At 47.9% G+C, this 21,811-nt stretch overlaps 1 protein-coding gene across 4 annotated transcripts in view; it reads left to right on the top strand.

Moving 5' to 3' along the window:
- Window positions 1-8,517: 8,517 nt before the first annotated feature.
- Window positions 8,518-21,811, top strand: part of ccdc14 (coiled-coil domain containing 14) — a 104,890-nt gene continuing 91,596 nt past the window's right edge. For all 4 annotated transcript variants that reach the window (XM_072475581.1, XM_072475587.1, XM_072475594.1 and 1 more), the window contains exon 1: window positions 8,518-8,865. In XM_072475581.1, the coding sequence (XP_072331682.1) occupies window positions 8,806-8,865 (60 nt within the window). In that variant the 5' untranslated portion in view covers window positions 8,518-8,805. The remainder of the gene's footprint in view (window positions 8,866-21,811) is intronic.

Genomic DNA, 21,811 nt, shown 5'->3' with positions numbered 1-21,811 from the left:
AAGGTGGTTTCAACACTACCTTTATCACAGCTAACGATGATCACCAACAATCAGTTGTTTATCCTGGCCATTATGTAGCAGCACTTCAGGCATCATCAAGACACTTCAGGCTTCGTTAGGAACAAAATGTATTTATTGATGAAGAGAAACTGTGTACAGGGGTTTGCAGCCCGAGGCTGCCTTGGAGCCCGGATGCTCCAGTCCTTACATGCTTACTATATGGCTTCCAGACGTACTCTGCCCAAGAAAGGACTCCTTCCTCTGGGGGAATCACCCGCTTTCGGTCCCCGTTGATCCTTCAAGCCAGGTGGCCCTCTTCTGCTGTGCTGTCTTAAAGAGACTGACATCACAATCCTTATACTGGCAATCTCCATGGCCATCTGTTCAATGGGTCAGATACGTCCCAGTCCATGCCATTCATCACTGTTTTCAAATTGTTATGGCCAGGTAGTAAGAAGGCATGAACTTGGTCCTTTTATTCAACCTCTTTGGTTGGTCACAACAGAAGTTTAAGTTTCTTTATCATGAGCATATGCCTTTTTCAAATCAGAATGTATTTAACTATTTATGCCTTTACTAAGAAGGAGGCAAACAAGATTTTCTTCAGTTAATGAAAAAGCAAATTTAATTATCACTAATCAAATGGAAAAAATGATATAAATGGACCATCACGTACAAACAGGTATCAGAAATAAGAGAAGTAAAATTTCAATTAAGAATAGTTCAAATAATATGCAGTAATCTGTCTGTTCATGAGGCGTAGATTTTTAATTGTTGTGGCCGATTTGGATTACCTAGTTTTGTGGATGTGGTCAGATGTAAAAGATGTTGCAATTATTACAATATCTTGATTCACTGGTATATTTCTAGTAAAGTTGACTTCTGAACCAGTTAATGTACTTGTTCCAAGAGAGGAAAAAGAGCAGCTTTCCTGCCTGTTTCCTCTTCTGAAAGCTTTCTTGACACTCCCTATGTCATTTGTAATCTCTCCTCAGTGACTGCAACCTGTCCTGTAATACTTCACCCATTGTGTATTTCTACGGGGTTTTGTGTTCGGACAGTCTGTGGTAGCCATTATTTCAGTATCCAGCAATTTGTATTTTAATGTCTCTTCCTTTTGCAGTGATGAGTTTCCATGGATCTTCACACTCCCATGAGGGTGTCTGTTTGTTTTTTCATCTTTTTTCCCCATCTTTTTCATCTTCACCTTTGAAGGTGATCTTGGACCATAAGACCATAAGACATAGGAGCAGAATTAGGCCACTTGACCCATCGAGTCTGCTCCGCCATTCAATCATGGCTGATATTTTTCTCATCCCCATTCTCCTGCCTTCTCCCCATAACCCCTGATCCCCTTATTAATCAAGAACCTACCTATCTCTGCTTTAAAGACACTCAGTGAATTGGCCTACTCAGCCTTCTGCAGCAAAGAGTTCCACAGATTCACCACCCTCTGGCTGAAAAAATTCCTCCATGATCTCTGTTTTAAAGGATCGTCCCTTTAATCTGAGATGGTGTCCTTTGGTTCTGGTTTTTAGTTTCTAATTTCTACCTTGCATTCTTAAATAATTTGTCTGTCTCATTTTAAATCGCAAAATTTCCAGTCTGTTGAAAGTTGAAAAGTGATATTTTAAAAAGTAAAGGGGCATAATCTTGTGACAGATTACAAAGACAATATGAATTTATATTAGCTTGATATATAGTGTATGGAGGGAATGTGCTCTTCATTGTTTTTGTGCTTCACAGTGCTCATTCACATGTTTTATGTGCACCTCCATGAGCTGTGTACACCGACAAGCCTGTGCACACCTACAAGTGGGCAGCACGGTAGCACAGTGGTTAACACAGTTGCTTCACAGCTCCAGGGTCCCAGATTCAATTCCCAGCTTGGCTCACTGTCTGTGCGGAGTCTGCACGTTCTCCCTGTGTTTGTGTGGGTTTCCCCCGGGTGCTGCTGTTTCCTCCCACAGTCCAAAGATGTGCAGGTTAGGTGGATTGGCTATGATAAATTGCCCTTAGTGTCCAAAAAAGGTTAGGTGGTGTTACGGGGATAAGATGGAGGCGTGGGCTTAAGTGGGGTGCTCTCTCCAAGGGCCAGTGCAATCCCGATGGGCCGAATGGCTTCCTTCTGCACTCCAAATTCTATGATTCTATGACGCCTCAATGAAGAAATAGAGGTATATGCCATGTCTTGCATCTTAGATGCAGGATTATATCTGGCCCTTCCCTTGGAGCTCTGTGTGCAGGAGTCAAACTACTCACCTTGCCGGAATGCAGCAGGTCACTGAATCGTTTCCTGCACTGAATCCACAAATGCTGATAGTCTCTCCTGTGCCCACTACAGCTGCTATTTGAATCCAGGCCTTTTGTTTGTTGCAGGGGCTTTACTGCAGCCAGCAAGATAGAGATATGCTCTTTCACCAAAACGTCCTGGTCCGAAAATCATGCGGCAGCTAGCTCCATCCCGTCCCCCTGTCTCTGTGTGACATTCTATGAATAAAAATGTAAGGCAAAAAGGGTTGTGAGTCATTCAGATTATAATGTTCTCATTCACTTTTGTGTGCTTGTATGCACAAATAATTTTCATCATATCATCAATGATTACTGGTAAGGTGTGGTGGAGAAAATGGCTCTGTGCAGGTGCTTGGTGCCATGTATGTTGCAGCTGTGAATAAAAGGTACCATGCTGTGCAGCACGACCACTGAAAGCCCTATTTGTTCCCTCCCTCTTAGTCACACTGTTATACCATGATATATTTTCAACCTGATCAAGGGTCCACTGTGTGAGCACATGGTGATAACTGGATGCCAAGAGAGCAAGCAGATGGGATAATGAGCTTGGCAATTATACCGGTGGTCTACCATCTGTAGTTCAACCTTTGGATGTATGCTCAACAAGCCATTCAAGGATCATGTTCACTCCAAATGGAATAGGGTAATGGTTGATGGAGAAAAAAACCTTCACAAAGAGTGGAAATATGTGTGTTGCCCCATTTAATCTTTTGAGTAGTTATGTCATCAAATCATGGGATGCTATTAATACACAAGCTGACATCAGATCATTCAAAATGCAGAATATCCAATTTAACGGATGGAGGGGAAGATAATTTGTTGTAAAAGAACAAAGAAATTTACAGCACAGGAACAGGCCCTTCAGCCCTTCAAGCCTGCACCGACCATTCTGCCCGTCTGAATTAAAAACCCCTCACCCTTCTGGGCACCATATCCCTATTTTCCCATCCTATTCATGTATTTAATGGATGAACCTGAAACTGAATGCCCCACATCTGATCCAGAGTGGGATCCCTGTGATGATGCCAAGGCCTAAGCGGCTCAGAAAGAATTTGATGAATTCTTTGCATTTGATGTCGAAGACAAAATAATTTGACAGGTTTTAAAATACTTTCATTGTGGTTAAAGGTACAACTCATTTATTCAATAAACCATGGTATATTAATTTAATGTATAGGTTGACCCCTGCTTTTGGAACAATCTTTTGAGGTTGACTCATACACCAACTTTAAGAACTGATGCACAGTTTCAGCTAATGTCTCTTCTGCTTCCATAACTAGCCTTAGGTTTGTTCTGTACCATCAACAGGACAGCCGCACCATGGTGGATGTACATGGTGGAGGTTAGACCAGGAAACACTGAGAAATGCAAGGGGGCTCAGAGAATAAAGTCATCTGCATACTCACCATAACCAATTGAGGCAATGTAAATAGACCACAGTTACTCTTTGCTGTAGTAGTTGTATTGATATTTGTATATTAACTTACTAGCTTATTTCATGTGTTTTTTCCATTCGCTGTTATTTATAGTTAGTTTGTTATGTTTTTCTTCGTTATTGTATTACCATGTTTTTCCCAGTGTGTTCTGTATACACTAATGTAAATAATGAAATGTCAATAAAAACACTTATTTTTCATTGGGTCAAAATGTTCAAAATCTGAGCTTTAATACAGCCAAAAGTGTAGATTTCACAATCAGCAATTTACCTTGACAGTACAGCCAATGTTGTTATACAGGCAACCACATACATTTGCATAAAGTAAGGTTTCACACACAGCAATATGATGAACAATCAGTTCATAGAATTGCCACAACACAGGAGGCCATTTAGCCCATCATGTCTGCACCAGCTCTCCAAATGAGCATCCTGACTTAGTGCCATTTCCTTGTCATTTCCCCATACCCCTGCACATTGTTTCTATTCAAATAATTATCTCATGCCCTCTTGAATGCCTCAATTGAAACTGCCTCCACCACACTTCCAGACAGTGCATTCCAGATCTGAACTACTAGCTGTGTGACTTTTTTTTCTTAGATCACATTTGCTTTTTTTGTAAATCACTTTAAATCTAAGCCCTCTCCTTCTTGATCATTTTACATGCGGGAACACTTTCTCCCTAACTACTCTGTCCAGCCCGCTCTTGATTTTGAACATCTCTATCAAATTTCCTCTTCACCTTCTTTTCTCCAAGGAGAATAATTCCAACCTCTTCAATCTATCCTCAAAACTCAAGTTTCTCATCCCTGGGACCATTCTTGTAAACCTGTTCTGAACTCTCTCCAATGTGTTCACATCCTTACTATACAATGGCATCCAGAACTGTACATAATACTCCAGCTGAGGTCCATCTGATGTCTTGTATAAATTCAGCATAACCTCCTTGCTCTTGTATTCTATGCCACTCTTACTAAAGCCCAGAATACTTAATGCTTTATAAAATGCTCTCTCCACTTGTTATGGAATCATAGAATCCCTTCAGTGCAGCAGGAGGCCATTCGGCCCATCGGGTCAGCACCGACACTCTGAAAGAGCTCTTCACCCTATCCCTGCAACCACGTAACCCCACCTAGGAATTGAACCCAGGTGCTGTGAGGCAGCAGTACGAAGCACTGTGCCACCATGCTGATCACCTTCAGTGATCTATGCACATACACACCTTTGCTCCTGCATCCCCTTAAAAATGTTACCCCATATTTTATATTGCTTTCCTACTAGGTTCTTCCTACCAAAATACATCATCTCACACTTCACTGCATTGAAATCTATCTACCACACTATCTATCTGCCCAGTCAACCAACTTGTCTATGTTCTTTTGAAGTTCAACATTGTCCTCTTCACAGTTTACAATACTTTCAAGTTTTGTATCATCTGCAAACCATTCCCTGCACACACCAAGATCCAGATCATTAATATTTATCAGGAAAAGACCAATACCGACCCCTGGGAACACTACTACAAACCTTACTTCAGCCCGAAAATATCCATTGACCATTACTTTCTGCTTCCTATTATTTAGACAATATGGCAACCACATTGCTACAGTACCTTTTATTCCATGAGCTATAACCTTTCTCACTAGTGTGTTGTGTGTCACTGTATAGAATGCCTTTTGAAATTCCATACACACATCAACAGCATTACCCTCATCGACTATTTCTGTTATCTGCTCAAAAAACTCCAGCAAGTTAGTTAAACACAATTTATACTTTAGAAATCCATGCTAGTTCTTCCTAATCAACCTACATTTTTCCATGTGACTACCAATTAGAACATAAGAACAAAGAGTAGAAGTAGGCAATTCAGTTCCTCAAGCCTGCTCAGCCATTCAATATGATCATGGCTGATTTCCTTTCGGCCTCAACTTCATTTTCCCCCTTTTCTCCATAACCAATAAACCCATTACTAATTAAAAATCAGTCTATCTGCTTAAATTTACTCAATGTCTCGGCATCCACCGCACTCTGGGGTCATGAATTCCACAGATTCACAACCCATTTAGAGATGTAATTTCTCCTCATCTCTGTTTTAAATCTGCTACCCCTTATTCTAAAACTATGACCTCTCATTCTAGAATGCCCTCAAGAGGAAGCATCTGCTTTATGTCTTCTTTGTCAATACCTTTTATCATCTTATATACCTCAATTAGATCTCCTCTCTTCTAAACTTGAGAGAGTATAGGCCTAAACTGCTCAAACTCTCTTCAGAAGACAAACACTTCATTTGTGGAATCGTTCTAGTGAACGTCCTCTGAACTATCTTTAATGCAACTAAATCCCTCCTCAAATAAGGGGACCAAAACTGATGCAGTACTCCAGGTGCATTCTCACCAATCCCATGTAAAGTTGCAGAAACACTTCCCTACTTATACTATATTCCTTCATCTATAAAGACCAAAATGCCATTTGTCTCCTTTTTACCTGCCGTACCTGCATACTAGTTTTCTGTGGTTCATGCACAACGCCACCCAAATTCCTCTGCACTGAAGCACTCTGAAGTTTTTCTCCATTTAAATAATAAGTTGCCTTTCCATTTTTCCAACCAAAATGAATAACCTCACACTTATTTGTGTTAAACTCCATCTGCCAAATTTTGGTCCACTCACTTAACCTAGCTATATTTTTTATTTGTTCATGGGATGTGGGTGTTGCAGGCTGTGCCAGCATTTATTGCCCATCTCTAATTGTCCTTGAGGAGGCAGTTAAGAGTCAACCAAATTGCTGTGGGTCTGGAGTCACATGTAGGCCAGACCAGGTAAGGATGGCAGATTTCCTTCCCTAAAGGACATTAGTGAACTAGATGGGTTTTTATTACAATTGACAATGGTTTCACGGTCATCATTAGTCTTTTAATTCCAGATTTTTATTTAATTCAAATTTCACAATCTGCAGTGGCAGAATTTGAACCTGGGTCCCCAGAGCATTACATGTCCAGTGACAATACCACTACGCCACGGCCTTCCTATTTGTAAATTTCTTATTGCAACTTACTATCCCACCTATTTGGGTCATCTACAAATTTGGCTATAGTACCTTCTATCCCCACATCCAAATCATTAATGTACATTGTAACTAGTTGGGGCCTGAGGACCAAACCCTGTGGCACCCCACTAGTTACATTTCGCCAACCAGAAAAAGACCCATTTATCCTGACTCTCTGCTTCTGTCGGTTAACCAGTCTTCTATTCAAGATAATAAATTACCCCTAATCCCATGTGATCTTACTTTGTGTATTAACCTTTTGTGTGGCATCTTATCAAATGTCTTCTGGAAGTCCAGATACACTACATCTACAGGATGCCCATTATCCACTTGGCTTTACATCTTCGAAGTCTAGCAAATTAGTCAAACACGATTTACCCTTCATAAAATGATGCTGATTCTGATGGAATGCATTTTGACTTTCTAAATGTCCTATTATTACTTCCTTAATAATTATATCCCATAATTATTGTTTCTAGAAGCTTACTCACCACTGATCTGTAATTCAACAGGGCATAATATCTGCAATTCTCCAATCCTCTGACACTGGTCCTGAGTCCTGCAATTTCCATTCTCACTTCCTTCAGTATCCTTGGATGCATCTCATTCAAGTCTTGTGCCTTGTCAACTTTAAGTACAGATAGTCTATTCAACACGCACTCCTTAAACATGTGTTTTGGTCATCTTGGTTGAGGGATGGAAGATCTCTTCATCGTGTGGTGAGAATTTCACAAAGATCAGAATAGAACTTTTCCTTCACATCATCGGAGTTAAGGGTTGGGGCATAAGCGTTATTGACGGTGTCATTCTGATAATGGCTGAGCTGCACTTTATACATTTGGGGAGTTCAAGATCCTATGCCAAAGGACAAAACCAACTCTTCGGACGTGAGACAATTTCTCAAATGGGCATAAGTTGAATGAATAAATCATATAATGCTCACAATGTATAAAAAGTGCTGCAAGTCTTTGCGAGGCATCGCATTTCCCTGCCACACCAGATAATAGCATAGTAGCATTATGGATAGCACAATTGCTTCACAGCTCCAGGGTCCCAGGTTCGATTTCGGCTTGGGTCACTGTCTGTGCGGAGTCTGCACATCCTCCCCGTGTGTGCGTGGGTTTCCTCCGGGTGCTCCGGTTTCCTCCCACAGTCCAAAGATGTGCAGGTTAGGTGGATTGGCTATGCTAAATTGCCCTTAGTGTCCAAAATTGCCCTTAGTGTTGGGTGGGGTTATGTTGGCCTTGGGTAGGGTGCTCTTTCCAAGAGCCGGTGCAGACTCAATAAGCCGAATAGCCTCCTTCTGCACTGTAAATTCTATGATAATCGATGATATCATGGATTTTGAGCGGGACAGTTTACTGTCAGGATCGTCATATTTACAAAGCAAGCCTCATCCTGTCTCAGAGCACACACTGGGTTATTTCGAAGTGAGAGCCAGTACATGCCTGTCACCTCGGCTTATTCCATGTTCACAGTGCCTTGGTGTGTGCTCGATACGAACAGCGGGCTAAACGCGTCCTTTCCCGCGAATTGCCCTCGCCGGCAGCGCCAGCTAACGGCCGGGCCCGCGCCACCAACCGCCCTGCCTTCGAAATTCTGACCCATCTGATAGGGCGCCGAGATCCTGATTGGCAGCATCTATCGCCACTCACAAAGCAGTATTCCAATTAGAGGCGGGTCAATCCACCGCGCGGCCAATCACTCCTTCCGTCGAAGGCGGAAATTCCGTTTAAATGCCGCTGACAGCTGGCGACGTTGATAATAGTCAAGATGTCGTTGTAGTGTATAATCGAGGGAGCAGGAATCGTCTCTGGTAGTGGTGCTTTGCTGAACAGGTCATTTACTAATTACACTTCATTCGTGTGTTGTGGACTGATGCAGCTGCAAGCTTGTGTTTGCATACGTCCTATGGGTAGACGGGAAAGCCGGGCGGCGTGTTTGAATAGTCTTGTTGCTGTGAGATGTCGTTCAAAGAAAACCTTGGCTTGATTGCACATCCGTTCATCCCTGGCGTATAAAGCGGCACGAAAATGCCTGTCGGACGTAATCGGGAGACAACAGTGAGGATGAAAACAGCCAGGGCTTCCAAGGTAAGCCGTACTGAGAATCCATTTGTTAGAGCTAACGGCCTGATTTCTAAAATAGTGATTGTAATGTTCTAGTTTATTATGCACAACTTTTGCCATTTAAATCCCATGTATTACTGCGAATGGCTGCTGATCGGATTCTCTGGATCATAGGTGAAAATTTGCAAAACTAGCTTGTGTTGTGATATGTCATCAATAAACACACTACAAGTGATTAACTGAGGCTTTAATACATTAAACAGCAAGCCTCCTGGCCTCTGGTCCCGAACTGGGTCGGAGGCGGAGACTAGTCGCCTTTGGACCCACGGCGAAGAATCACTGAAACGACTACACGATGACATCAATAAGTTCCATCCAACCATCCGACTCGCCATGGACTACTCTCCAAAATCAGTTCCATTCTTGGACACACTCGTCTCCATCAAGAACGGTCACCTCAGCACTTCGCTTTACCGCAAACCCATGGATAACCTCTCAGTGCTCCACTTCTCCAGCTTCCACCCTAAACAAATTAAAGAAGCCATCCCCTATGGACAAGCTCTCCGTACACACAGGATCTGCTCAGACGAGGAGGAGCGTAACAGACATCTACAGACGTTGAAAGATGCCCTCGTACGAACGGGATATGGCACTCGACACATCAATCGACAGTTCCATCGCGCCACAGCAAAAACCTGCACCGACCTCCTCCGAAGACAAACATGGGACACAACCGACAGAATACCCTTTGTCGTCCAGTACTTTCCCGGCGTGGAGAAACTACGACAACTTCACAGCCTTCAACACGTCATCGATGAAGATGAACGTCTTGCCACTACTTGCGTTCAAACAACTGCGCAACCTCAAACAAACCATTGTTTGCAGCAAACTACCCAGCCTTCAGAACAGTGACCATGACACCACACAACCCTGCCATGGCAATCTCTGCAAGACGTGCCAGATCATCGACATGGATACCACCATTACACGTGAGAACGCCACCCACCAGGTACGCAGTACATACTCGTGTGACTCTGCCAATGTTGTCTACCTCATACGCTGCAGGAAAGGATGTCCCGAAGCGTGGTACATTGGTGAGACTATGCAGATGCTGCGACAACGAATGAACGGACATCGCGCGACAATCACCAGGCAGGAATGTTCCCTTCCAGTCGGGGAACACTTCAGTCAAGGGCATTCAGCCTCTGATCTCTGGGTAAGCGTTCTCCAAGGCGGCCTTCAGAACGTGCGACAACGCAGAATCGCCGAGCTGAAGCTTATAGCCAAGTTCCGTACACAAGTGCGGCCTCAACCGGGACCTGGGATTCATGTCGCATTACATTCGTCCCCCAACATCTCCACATCATGCCTTTAATATAAGCCCGAAGGGAGGAACCACAGGCGGAGACAGCCAGGACAAGCCTAGGCATGTACAACACAACACAATGCAATACTGTGGTCTACCACATTCACCCCCTGTTTAAAAAGAGTCTGGCAGGGGTGAAGTGGTCTTAAAGGTCAAGTCTGTCAGGGGCCTTGCCCTTCTGCCGTGATCTCCTCAGTCCCGGCTGTGGTGTGGGCACCGGTGTCAAGACCTGCGCGTCTGGGAGCGTGTTGTCCTCTTCTTCACCCGGTTGTTGCATCGGTGGAGGTGGTGGTGCTGGTCGCCGGTGGGCCTGCGGGTGCTAGTTCGTGAGGTGGGTGGGGAAAGACTGTGTAGGGTTGGTGGTGGTGGTGATGATGGTCGCTGGGGAGCCTGTAGGTGCCAAATCCTGAAGGGAGACTGTCCTGTCTCCTGTCCTGATGTGCCACGTAGGCATATTGTGGGTTTGCATGGAGGAGCAGGACCTTCGCGACGAGGGGGTCAGATTTATGGCTTCTCACATGCTTCCGGAGGAGGATGGGCCCTGGGACTGCCAGCCAGGACTGGAGCGAGACCCCGGAGGTGGATTTCCTGGGAAAAGCAAACATATGCTCGTGAGGAGTCTCGTTGATGGTTGTACACAGGAGCGACCGGATGGAGTGGAGCACATCGGAGAGGACCTCCTGCCAGCGGGAGACTGGGAGGCTCCTAGACCGTAAGGCCAGGAGGACGGCCTTCCAGACCGTCTCGTTCTCCCTCTCCGCCTGTCCGTTTCACCGGGGGTTGTAGCTGGCCGTCCTGCTGGAGGCTATTCCCTTGCTGAGCAGGAACTGACGCAACTCGTCGCTCATGAAGGAGGATCCCCGATCATTATGGATGTAGGCGGGGAACCCGAACAGGGTGAAAAGACTGTGCAGGGCCTTGATGACGGTGGCAGAAGTCATGTCGGGGCACGGGATGGCGAAGGGGAATAGAGTACTCGTCAACAATGTTGAGGGAGTACACATTACGGTCAGTGGAGGGGAGGGGCCCTTTGAAATCGATGCCGTGGCGCTCAAAGTGGCAAAACTCCATTACCAGGTGTGCTCTGTCTGGCTGATAGAAGTGCGGCTTGCACCCCGTGCAGACCTGGCAGTCCCTGGTCACGGACCTGACCTCCTCGATGGAGTAAGGCAGGTTGCGAGCCTTGAAGAAGTGGAAAAAAAATAGGTGAGCCCCGGGTGACAGAGGTCACTGTGGAGGGCCCAGAGTCGGTCTACTTGTGTGCTGGCACATGTACCGTGGGATAGGGCATCTGGGGGCTCATTGAGCTTCCCAGGTCGATACAAGATATCATAGTTGGAGGTGGAGAGCTCGATCCTCCACCTCCGTATCTTTTCATTCTTGATCTTGCCCCGCTGTGTGTTATTTAACATGAATACAGTAAGAAGTCTTACAACACCAGGTTAAAGTCCAACAGGTTTGTTTCAAACACTAGCTTTCGGAGCACTGCTCCTTCCTCAGGTCGACTTCCTCAGACCTGAGGAAGGAGCAGTGCTCCGAAAGCTTGTGTTTGAAATAAACCTGTTGGACTTTAACCTGGTGTTGTAAGACTTCTTACTGTGCTCACCAACTATGTGGAGATGCCGACATTGGACTATGAACATGAAGGCAACCGACCGTTGGTCAGTGAGGAGAGTGAATCATCTGCCGGCTAGGTAATGCCTCCAATGTCGCACAGTTTCTACGATGGCTTGGGCTTCCTTTTCGACGGAGTAGGGTCGAATTTCGGAGGCATGGAGGGTACGGGAGAAGAGAGCCACGATCCTTCCCGCTTTGTTGAGGGTAGCTGCCAGAGCAAAGTCCGACGCATCGCTCTCCACTTGGAATAGGATGGACTCGTCCACAGCGTGCCTCGCGGCTTCGGCAATATCTGCCTTGATGGGATTGAAGGCCAGTCGGGCCTCAGTCGTCAGGGGAAAAATGGTGGATTTGATCAGTCGACGGGCCTTGTCCGCATAATTGGGGACCTACCTAGCATAGTACGAGATGAACCACAGGCATCTCTTCAGGGCCGTGGGGGAGTTCCAGGAGGGGGCGCATGTGGTCGGGGTTGGGCCCTAGGACTCCGTGTTCCACGACGTAGCCAAGGATGGCTAGGCGGGTTGTGCGGGAAACGCATTTTTCTTTATCGGTGAGGTTCAGGAGTTTAGTGGTGTGGAGGAAGTGCCGGAGGTTTTCGTCATGGTCTTGCTGGTCATGGCCGCAGATGGTGACATTGTCTTAAGTACGGGAACGTGGCCCGCAGCCTTAATGGTCAACCGTTCGGTCCGTTTCTCTTTGGAAGACTGAGACCCCATTGGTGACGCCGAAGGGCACCCTGAGGAAGTGGTAGAGGCGGCCATCTGCCTCGGAGGAGTGTATTGGCGGCCCTCCGGGCGGATAGTGAGCTGGTGGTATGCGGACCTCAAGTCAACTGTGGAGAAGACTCGATACTGCGCAATCTGGTTGACCATGTCAGATATATGGGAGAGGGGATACGCATCAAGCTGTGTGTACCGGTTGATGGTCTGACTGTAATCGATGACCATCCGGTGCTTCTCCCTAGTCTTGACGACCACTACTTGAGGCTGGTACTAGCCTCGATCCCCTCTCGCAGGAGTTGCTGGTCTTCCGACCTGATAAAGGCCCTGCCCCGGGCACTCTTCGTCTGCTCCTAGTAGCAAGGGGCTTACAGTCCGGGGTAAGATTTGCGAAGAGCGAGGGTGGGGTGACCTTAAGTGTCGCGAGGCTACAAACGGTGAGGGGGGGCAGTGGTCCACCGAACTTTAAAGTAAGGTTTTGGAGGTGGCACTGGAAGTCGAGCCCCAGTAATAGGGCAGAGATGAGATGGGGAAGGACGTAGAGTTTGAATTTAGTGTACTCTACGCCTTGTACAGTGAGGGTCGGGACACTGTACCCCCCCCCCCCCCCCCCCCCCCCCGGATTTCTACTGCATGGGATCCGGAAGCCAGGGAGATTTTCTGGGTCACTGGTAAGATTGGGAGGGAGCAGCGCCTTGCCGTATCTGGGTTAATGGGTGAATGAAGCTGTCTGTGCTCCTGGAGTTGAAAAGACAGGCCGTCTCGTGCCCGTTGATCCGGATGGTCATCGTAGACTTCGCGAGGTGGTGTGGCCGGGACTGGTCAAACGTGATGGAGGCGAGCTTCGGAAGGTGGTTGGTAGGCCGGTCGGAGGTAGCGGCGGCCAGCGTCCGGTCGGGTGAGCCGGGAGGCTGCGGAGTGGTCCCAAGATGGCGGCCCCCATGAGTCGCACGTGGTGGGTGACAGTGGCGTCCAAGATGGCGGCTCCCATGGGTGGCGGGTGGCAGCGGCGATGATGTCCAAGATGGCGGCCCCATTGGTTCCACATGCCGGGTGGCGCGGCAGCTGGTGGCGGCCCCGACAGGCAGCAGGCAGCGCTGCTGGGCCTAGAAGTTTTGGGGGTAGATCGGACCAACACCTCCAAAGAAACCCCACCTTCTTTGTTAAAACCGATTACTGTTATGTTTGCCCGTATTACAATATTGACCACATTTTCAAAGTAAATTCATAACTGAGAAATGCTTTGGAACATCCCAGATGTTGTGAAGATTAATTTTCTTATCTAATGGCTTGCACCTGATTGTGTCTCCCCTTCTGACTCTCCAAAGCCTGTCCCCCATCTACAAGGCACACGGGAGTGTGATGGAGTCCTCTGTGTACTTGCCTGGATGAGTGCAGCTCCATCAACACTCCAGAAGCTTGACACCATCCAGGACAAAACAGTTTGCTTGATTGACACCCTTCACTCCCTCCTCCATCGATGTTTAGATGCTACTATGCAATGCACTGCAACAACTCACCAAGGCTCCTTGGGCAGGACTTTTGAAACCCATGACATCTACCATATAGGGCAGCACGGTAGCACAAGTGGATAGCACTGTGGCTACACAGCACCAGGGTCCCAGGTTCGATTCCCCACTGGGTCACTGTCTGTGCGGAGTCTGCACGTTCTCCCAGTGTCTGCATGGGTTTCCTCCGGGTGCTCCGGTTTCCTCCCACAGTCCAAAGACTTGCAGGTTAGGTGGATTGGCCATGCTAAATTGCCCTTCGTGACCAAAAAGGTTAGGAGGGGTTATTGGGTTATGGGGATAGGGTGGAAGTGAGGGCTTAAAGGGTCGGTACAGACTTGATGGGCTGAATGGCCTCCTTCGTATGTTCTATGTCCTAATTAGAATGCCATGGGCAGCAGATGCATGGGAGCACAACCACTTAAAAAGCTCCCCTCTAAGTCATCCAGCATTGGTAATCCTTTGGGCACCCGGTTCATTCTGAGTTCAATAAGAATCAGGAGGGACAATAAATGCTGTCCCAGCCAATGCCTATAAAAAATAATTTCAAAATTTGCATGTTTCCTTGTGTATTTTTTATTTTTGGGTTGTTAATTGTGGTCAACAACAGGTATTTTTCAAATGTTCTTGATGAATTTTGAAACTATTCAATTGGGAGTAGGCCATTCTGCTCCTTTGAACCTGCTCTGTTATTTACTAATATGGCTGATTTGATTGTGACCTCAAACTCTCTACATTTTTGCACACCCCTGATAAATTTTGAGTCTTCACTGCCTCTACTATTCTCTGGGGTAGAATTCCATCTCTGAATTCAACTTGGCCTGTTAATTTGAATTAAAGTTGAAAGGACATTGATAATTCCCCATTTAATATTTCTTGACCAGTAAAATTGTATAAACCCATAGGAAGGGTTTCTACAACTATATTTTGCTTTTGCAGAGACCTTGGAAAGGATTCTCCGTTTGCTGACGCCAGAAATGCGATTGGGCAGAGAAAAAGTTCCAACGCCAAAATCGGCAGCTACTGATTTGATGCCAGATCGTGATTCTCCATCACCTCGACAGAGGGGGCAATGCGTACTGGAACGCGCGTGCAGTAAATACAATTTGCATATCGTTAGCAGGTCTGACCTGGGATTCTCCAGGGCCTCCTGGTGCCTAGATGTAGCAACACTGGCGAGTTTCTGCTCCCCGCACCTAGAATACCTGATGCTAAAATGCTGCCACTTCTAACTTCTGCGGGAGTTCAGCTGCATTATCCTGACGGCAATTTACATCCCACCCCATGCAAATGTGAAAATCGCACTGGACGAAATATTCATCACCACAAATAGCCTTGAAACAAAACATCCCGAGGCCTTGTTCATTGTAGCTGGGGACTTCAATCAGGTCAAGCTCAAGAGCATACTACCAAGTTACCACCAACACGTCACCTGTTCCACCAGAGGCCCAAACATCCTGGACCACTGCTACACAAATATCAAACATGCCTACCCCTCTATCGCCTGCCCACACTTTGGCAAATCTGACCACAAGGCTGTGCTCCTGCTCACGGCTTATAAGCAAAAACTGAAGCGGGAGAATCCGTCACAGAAAGTCGTGCATTGTTGGTCTGAGGAATCGGATGATCTCCTACGGGACTACTTAGAGTCAGTGGACTGGTCAGTATTTAGAAACTCTGCGAGCAGCCTGAACGAGTACGCCACTACAGTAACTGACTTCATTAGTAAGTGTGTAGAAGATTGTGTGCCAAAGAAGCAAATCCGCGTGTTTCCCAACCGGAAATCCTGGATGAACAGGGCTATCCACTGCTTGCTGAAATCTAGGTCTGAGTCGTTCAAGTCAGGCGACCCTGACCTCTACAAGAAAGCCAGATATGATCTAAAGAAATCTATCAAAGAAGCCAAAAGACAGTACCGGACCAAGCTCGAGTCCCAGGCTAGCCACACTGATCCCCGCCGTCTATGGCAACGTCTGCAAGACATAACGGGCTACAAGATGAAGGCATGTAAAATCATCGGCTCCAAAGCACCTCTCCCTGATGAGCTCAACGCATTCTATGCCTGCTTTGAGCAAGAGGTCAGCAAGAGCGAGCCCTCCACCCCAGAAGCCACAGATGAACTTGTATCGGAGATCACCACTGCAGACGTCAGAGCAGCCTTCTTGAAGGTCAACCCACGGAAAGCCACTGGCCCGGATGGGGTACCCAGACAAGCACTCTGGTCTTGCGCAGGTCAGCTGGCGGAGGTATTCACAGACATCTTCAACCTCTCTTTACAACAATCTGAGGTCCCTATCTGCTTCAAGAAGATGTCCATCATCCCTGTACCAAAAAAAAGTCAAGCAGCGTGCCTTAATGACTATCGTCCAGTGCTCTGACATCCATCATCATGCTTCGAAAGGTTAGTCCTGGCACAAATTAACTTCCGGATTGCCTTGATCCACTACAGTTCGCCTACCGCTGCAACAGGTCCACAGCAGACGCCATCTCCATGGCCCTGCACTCTACCCTGGAACACCTAGATAACAAAGACACCTATGTCAGACTCTTATTTATCAACTACAGCTCCGCCTTCAACAACACCATTCCTATGAAACTCATCTCCAAACTCCGTGGCCTTGGCCTCTGCTCCTCCCTCTGCGAATGGATCCTGAACTTTCTAACCCACAGGCTACAATCAGTAAAGATGCGCACAACACCTCCTCCATGATTATCCTCCACACCGGTGCCCCACAAGGCTGTGTCCTCCGCCCCCTACTATACTCCTTATACACCTATGACTGTGTGGCCAAATTCTCCTCCAACTCGATTGTCAAATTTGCTGATGACATCACCGTAGTGGGTCGGATTTCAAACAATGACGAGACAAAGTATAGGAATGAGATAGAGAATCTGGTGAACTGGTGCGACGACAATAATATCTCTCTCAATGTCAACAAAACGAAGGAGATTGTCATCGACTTCAGGAAGCGTAGTGGAGAAAATACCCCTGTCTACATCAATGGGAACGAAGTAGAACGGGTCGAGAGCTTCATGTTTTTAGGTGTATAGATCACCAACAACCTGTCTTGGTCCCCAATGCCGACACTATAGTTAAGAAAGCCCACCAACAACTCTACTTTCTCAGAAGACAAAGGAAATTTGGCATGTCAGCTTTGACTTTTGAATAGACCTACCTCGTATTAAGTTGCTCTTTTCTCTACACCTTGCTATAACTGTAACATTATATTCTGCAGTCTCTCCTTCCTTCCCTATGTACGGTATGCATTGTTTGTACAGCATGTAAGAAACAGTACTTTTCACTGTATACTAATACATGTGACAATAATAAATCAATTTGCTCCTCCGATGGGCCGGGTTCCTGACCGCGTGCTTCAATTGTGTTTTTTTAAAATCGTGATGAGACGAAGAAGAGCAACTATGGGATGCCGGACTGGACCCTGGCTGGGGTGGAGGTCGCTGCCAGGGCCCATGGGGGGAGGAGGGGGGGGGGGTGCGGGTGGACAGGCTGAGCAGCTGGCACACGCGCCCCCCCCCCCCCCCCCCCCCCCCTCGGATGGGGTAGTGCCAGGCATGGACTGCCATTACCACAGCCACTTTGGCTTCTGGTTTTGCAGTGACACCAGCCATATGGGTGCCCACAATCCGCACCTCCCCCTCCCCACCTGGCTGCTGCCCACCCAGGGCAACACCCACAATGCCTACGGAGGCTGCGGTGTATATACCCCTTGGGGCAGTGCCAGTCGACTGTACCCTGGCATCAGGGACAGGCGCCAGGGTCAGAGGCTCCCATGGTGTCGTTGGGGTGGAGGGGGTGGGATTGGGGCGCGGCACAACATGTGGGGTAAGAGCCTGCAGTGCCAATCGGGCCACCATGTAGCAGTTGGGCATGGGGTTACGCACGGCCTTTCAACCCTGCAGATGGTGGACATTGGAATTCAACCAGCAATGATAGCCTTCCTGATGGTCGCTGCAGCCCTGGGGAATGCCCTGGGCTGTACGGTCAGGTGCTGCTCGAGGAAGAAGCTGCAGCAGCTGAGCGTGCCGCAGAGGGACAGGTGGCAGCCGCCCATGGAGAGTGAGCTGCCCAACAGGCGGAGGAAATGCCAAGGAGGCCAAATCACCACTTGATCTCATTCCTGCAGCGACCAGGAGTGTGATCGAGCGGTGATTTGGTGTGGAGCCCAGGATACCCACAGGGTTCACCCATTCTCCCCCCCCACCCCCTGGCGAGCCTAGACCAGCCCATCCATCAGACAGCACTGAGGCAGGTTAGTGCCTTAGCCTCTATAACTAAACTGTGGCCCTGCACCAAGGCCAACTCAACTGATTCGATACTGTCGGGGGGGGGGGGGGGGGGGGGGGGGAGGGGGGAGGAAACAGCAGCAGCCAGAGCAGTGGCACCATGGCTGGCTCTGATGTTCAGAAGGGAGGGTCAAAGCGCAGAAGAGCAAGAGTAATAGGGGACTCTATAGTCGGGGGCACAGATAGGCGCTTCTGTGGACGTGAAAGAGACTCCAGGATGGTATGTTGCCTCCCTGGTGCCAGGGTCCAGGATGTCTCCGAACGGGTAGAGGGCATCCTGAAGGGGGCGGGCAAACAGGCAGAGGTCGTTGTACATATTGGTACGAACGACATAGGCAGGAAGGGGCATGAGGTCCTGCAGCAGGAGTTCAGGGAGCTAGGCAGAAAGTTAAAAGACAGGACCTCGAGGGTTGTAATCTCGGGATTACTCCCTGTGCCACGTGCCAGTGAGGCTAGAAATAGGAAGATAGAGCACCTAAACACGTGGCTAAACAGCTGGTGTAGGAGGGAGTGTTTCTGTTATCTGGACCACTGGGAGCTCTTCCGGGGCAGGTGTGACCGATATAAGGACGGGCTGCATCTAAACTGGAGAGGCATAAATATCCTGGCCGCGAGGTTTGCTAGTCTCACACAGGAGGGTTTAAACTAGTATGGCAGGGGGGTGGGCACGGGAGCAATAGGTCAGAAGGTTAGAGCATTGAGGGAGAACTAGGGAATAGGGACAGTAGGGTTCTGAGGCAGAGCAGACAGGGAGAAGTTGCTGAACACAGCGGGTCTGGTGGCCTGAAGTGCATATGTTTTAATGCAAGAAGTATTACGGGTAAGGCAGATGAACTTAGAGCTTGGATTAGTACTTGGAACTATGATGTTGTTGCTATTACAGAGACCTGGTTGAGGGAAGGGCAGGATTGGCAGCTAAACATTCCAGGATTTAGATGTTTCAGGCGGGATAGAGGGGGATGTAAAAGGGGTGGTGGAGATGCGCTACTGGTTAGGGAGAATATCACAGCTGTACTGTGGGAGGACACCTCAGAGGGCAGTGAAGCTATATGGGTAGAGATCAGGAATAAGAAGGGTGCAGTCACAATGTTGGGGGTTTACTACAGGCCTCCCAACAGCCAGTGGGAGATAGAGGAGCAGATAGGTAGACAGATTTTGGAAAAGAGTAAAAACAACCGGGTTGTGGGGATGGGAGACTTCAACTTCCCCAATATTGACTGGGACTCACTTAGTGCCAGGGGCTTAGACGGGGCGGAGTTTGTAAGGAGCATCCAGGAGGGCTTCTTGAAACAATGTGGACAGTCCAACTAGGGAGGGGGCGGTACTGGACCTGCTTTTGGGGAATGAGCCCGGCCAGGTGGTAGATGTTTCAGTAGGGGAGCATTTCAGTAACAGTGACCACAATTCAGTAAGTTTTAAAGTACTGGTGGACAAGGATAAGAGTGGTCCTAAGATGAATGTGCTAAATTGGGGGAAGGCTAATTATAACAATATTATGCGGGAACTGAAGAACATAGATTGGGGGCGGATGTTTGAGGGCAAATTAACATCTGACATGTGGGAGGCTTTCAAGTGTCAGTTGAAAGGAATTCAGGACCGGCATGTTCCTGTGAGGAAGAAGGATAAATACGGCAATTTTCGGGAACCTTGGATAACGAGAGATATTGTAGGCCTCGTCAAAAAGAAAAAGGAGGCATTTGTCAGGGCTACAAGGCTGGGAACAGACTAAGCCTGTGTGGAATATAAGGAAAGTAGGAAGGAACTTAAGCAAGGAGTCAGGTGGGCTAGAAGGGGTCACGAAAAGTCATTGGCAAATAGGGTTAAGGAAAATCCCAAAGCTTTTTACACGTACATAAAAAGCAAGAGGGTAGCCAGGGAAAGGGTTGGCCCACTGAAGGATAGGCAAGGGAATCTATGTGTGGAGCCAGAGGAAATGGGCGAGGTACTAAATGAATACTCAGAGATCTAGGAGTACAGGTCCACAGGTCACTGAAAGGAGCAACACAGGTGGAGAAGGTAGTCAAGAAGGCATACAGCATGCTTGCCTTCATTGGCCGGGGCATTGAGTATAAGAATTGGCAAGTCATGTTGCAGCTGTATAGAACCTTAGTTAGGCCACACTTGGAGTATAGTGTTCAATTCTGGTCGCCACACTAACAGAAGGATGTGGAGGCTTTAGAGAGGGTGCAGAAGAGATTTACCAGAATGTTGCCTGGTATGGAGGGCATTAGCTATGAGGAGCGGTTGAATAAACTCAGTTTGTTCTCACTGGAACGAAGGAGGTTGAGGGGAGACCTGATAGAGGTCTACAAAATTATGAGGGGCATAGACAAAATTATGAGGGGCATAGACAGATTGGATAGTCAGAGGCTTTTCCCCGGGGTAGAGGGGTCAATTACTAGGGGGCATAGGTTTAAGGTGAGAGGGGCAAGGTTTAGAGTAGATGTACGAGGCAAGTTTTGTACGCAGAGGGTAGTGGGTGCCTGGAACTCTCTACCGGAGGAGGTGGTGGAAGCAGGGACGATAGTGACATTTAAGGGGCATCTTGACAAATACATGAATAGGATGGGAATAGAGGGATACGGACCCAGGAAGTGTAGAAGATTGTAGTTTAGTCGGGCAGCATGGTCGTCACGGGCTTGGAGGGCCGAAGGGCCTGTTCCTGTGCTGTACAGTTCTTTGTACGAAGTCTTACAACACCAGGTTAAAGTCCAACAGGTTTGTTTCGATGTCACTAGCTTTCGGAGCGCTGCTCCTTCCTCGGGTGAAGGAAGGAGCAGCGCTCCGAAAGCTAGTGACATTGAAACAAACCTGTTGGACTTTAACCTGGTGTTGTAAGACTTCGTACTGTGCTCACCCCAGTCCAACGCCGGCATCTCCACATCATGGGTACAGTTCTTTGTTCTTGTTCTTTGATGTCTAACTTTCTGGCCTTACAGACCCTGTGCTATGCCCAGGCGGTTCCCCGGACGGTACAGCAGAAGTGGAGGTGGCCAGCTGTGATTCCAGCACTGTGACCTGGGTCTCCGGTGGCAGGTGTCTTCTGCAGCGACCAAGTACGAGGTGCTGCAGCATTCCGGCACCTCACTGGCGTGGGCTCCATCACCTCCCTCTGACTACTCCATGGGATGGGGGTGCAAGTGGAGCTGTCCCTTGAAGCTCTGGTCTTGACCAGGGTCCGCACTCTCACAGACTGGACCATCTTCCTCTGGGACTGGGCCATTCCCTCTGGGTCTGTGCCATGTCGGCCAGTGCTTGGGAAATGCTGCCGATGTTCCCAGACATGGCCTGTTGTGACTAGGCCACGCAAGTCCAGGTGGCTCTGGCACACGGTTGCCTGTGAGACGGCAACTCTGTCCTGGGCGTCGGCCAGCACCTAAACAGACTGCCTTGGACATGCTGATCCATAGCCTCGACCTTCGCCGCTCCCCCCAGCAGAGTTCCACCCAGGC

The sequence above is a fragment of the Scyliorhinus torazame genome, chromosome 2 (assembly GCF_047496885.1).
Source record: "Scyliorhinus torazame isolate Kashiwa2021f chromosome 2, sScyTor2.1, whole genome shotgun sequence".
NCBI classification, from domain to species: Eukaryota; Metazoa; Chordata; class Chondrichthyes; order Carcharhiniformes; family Scyliorhinidae; genus Scyliorhinus; species Scyliorhinus torazame.
Note: the sequence above shows the minus strand (reverse complement) of the source record. Positions and strands in the feature narration are given on the sequence as shown.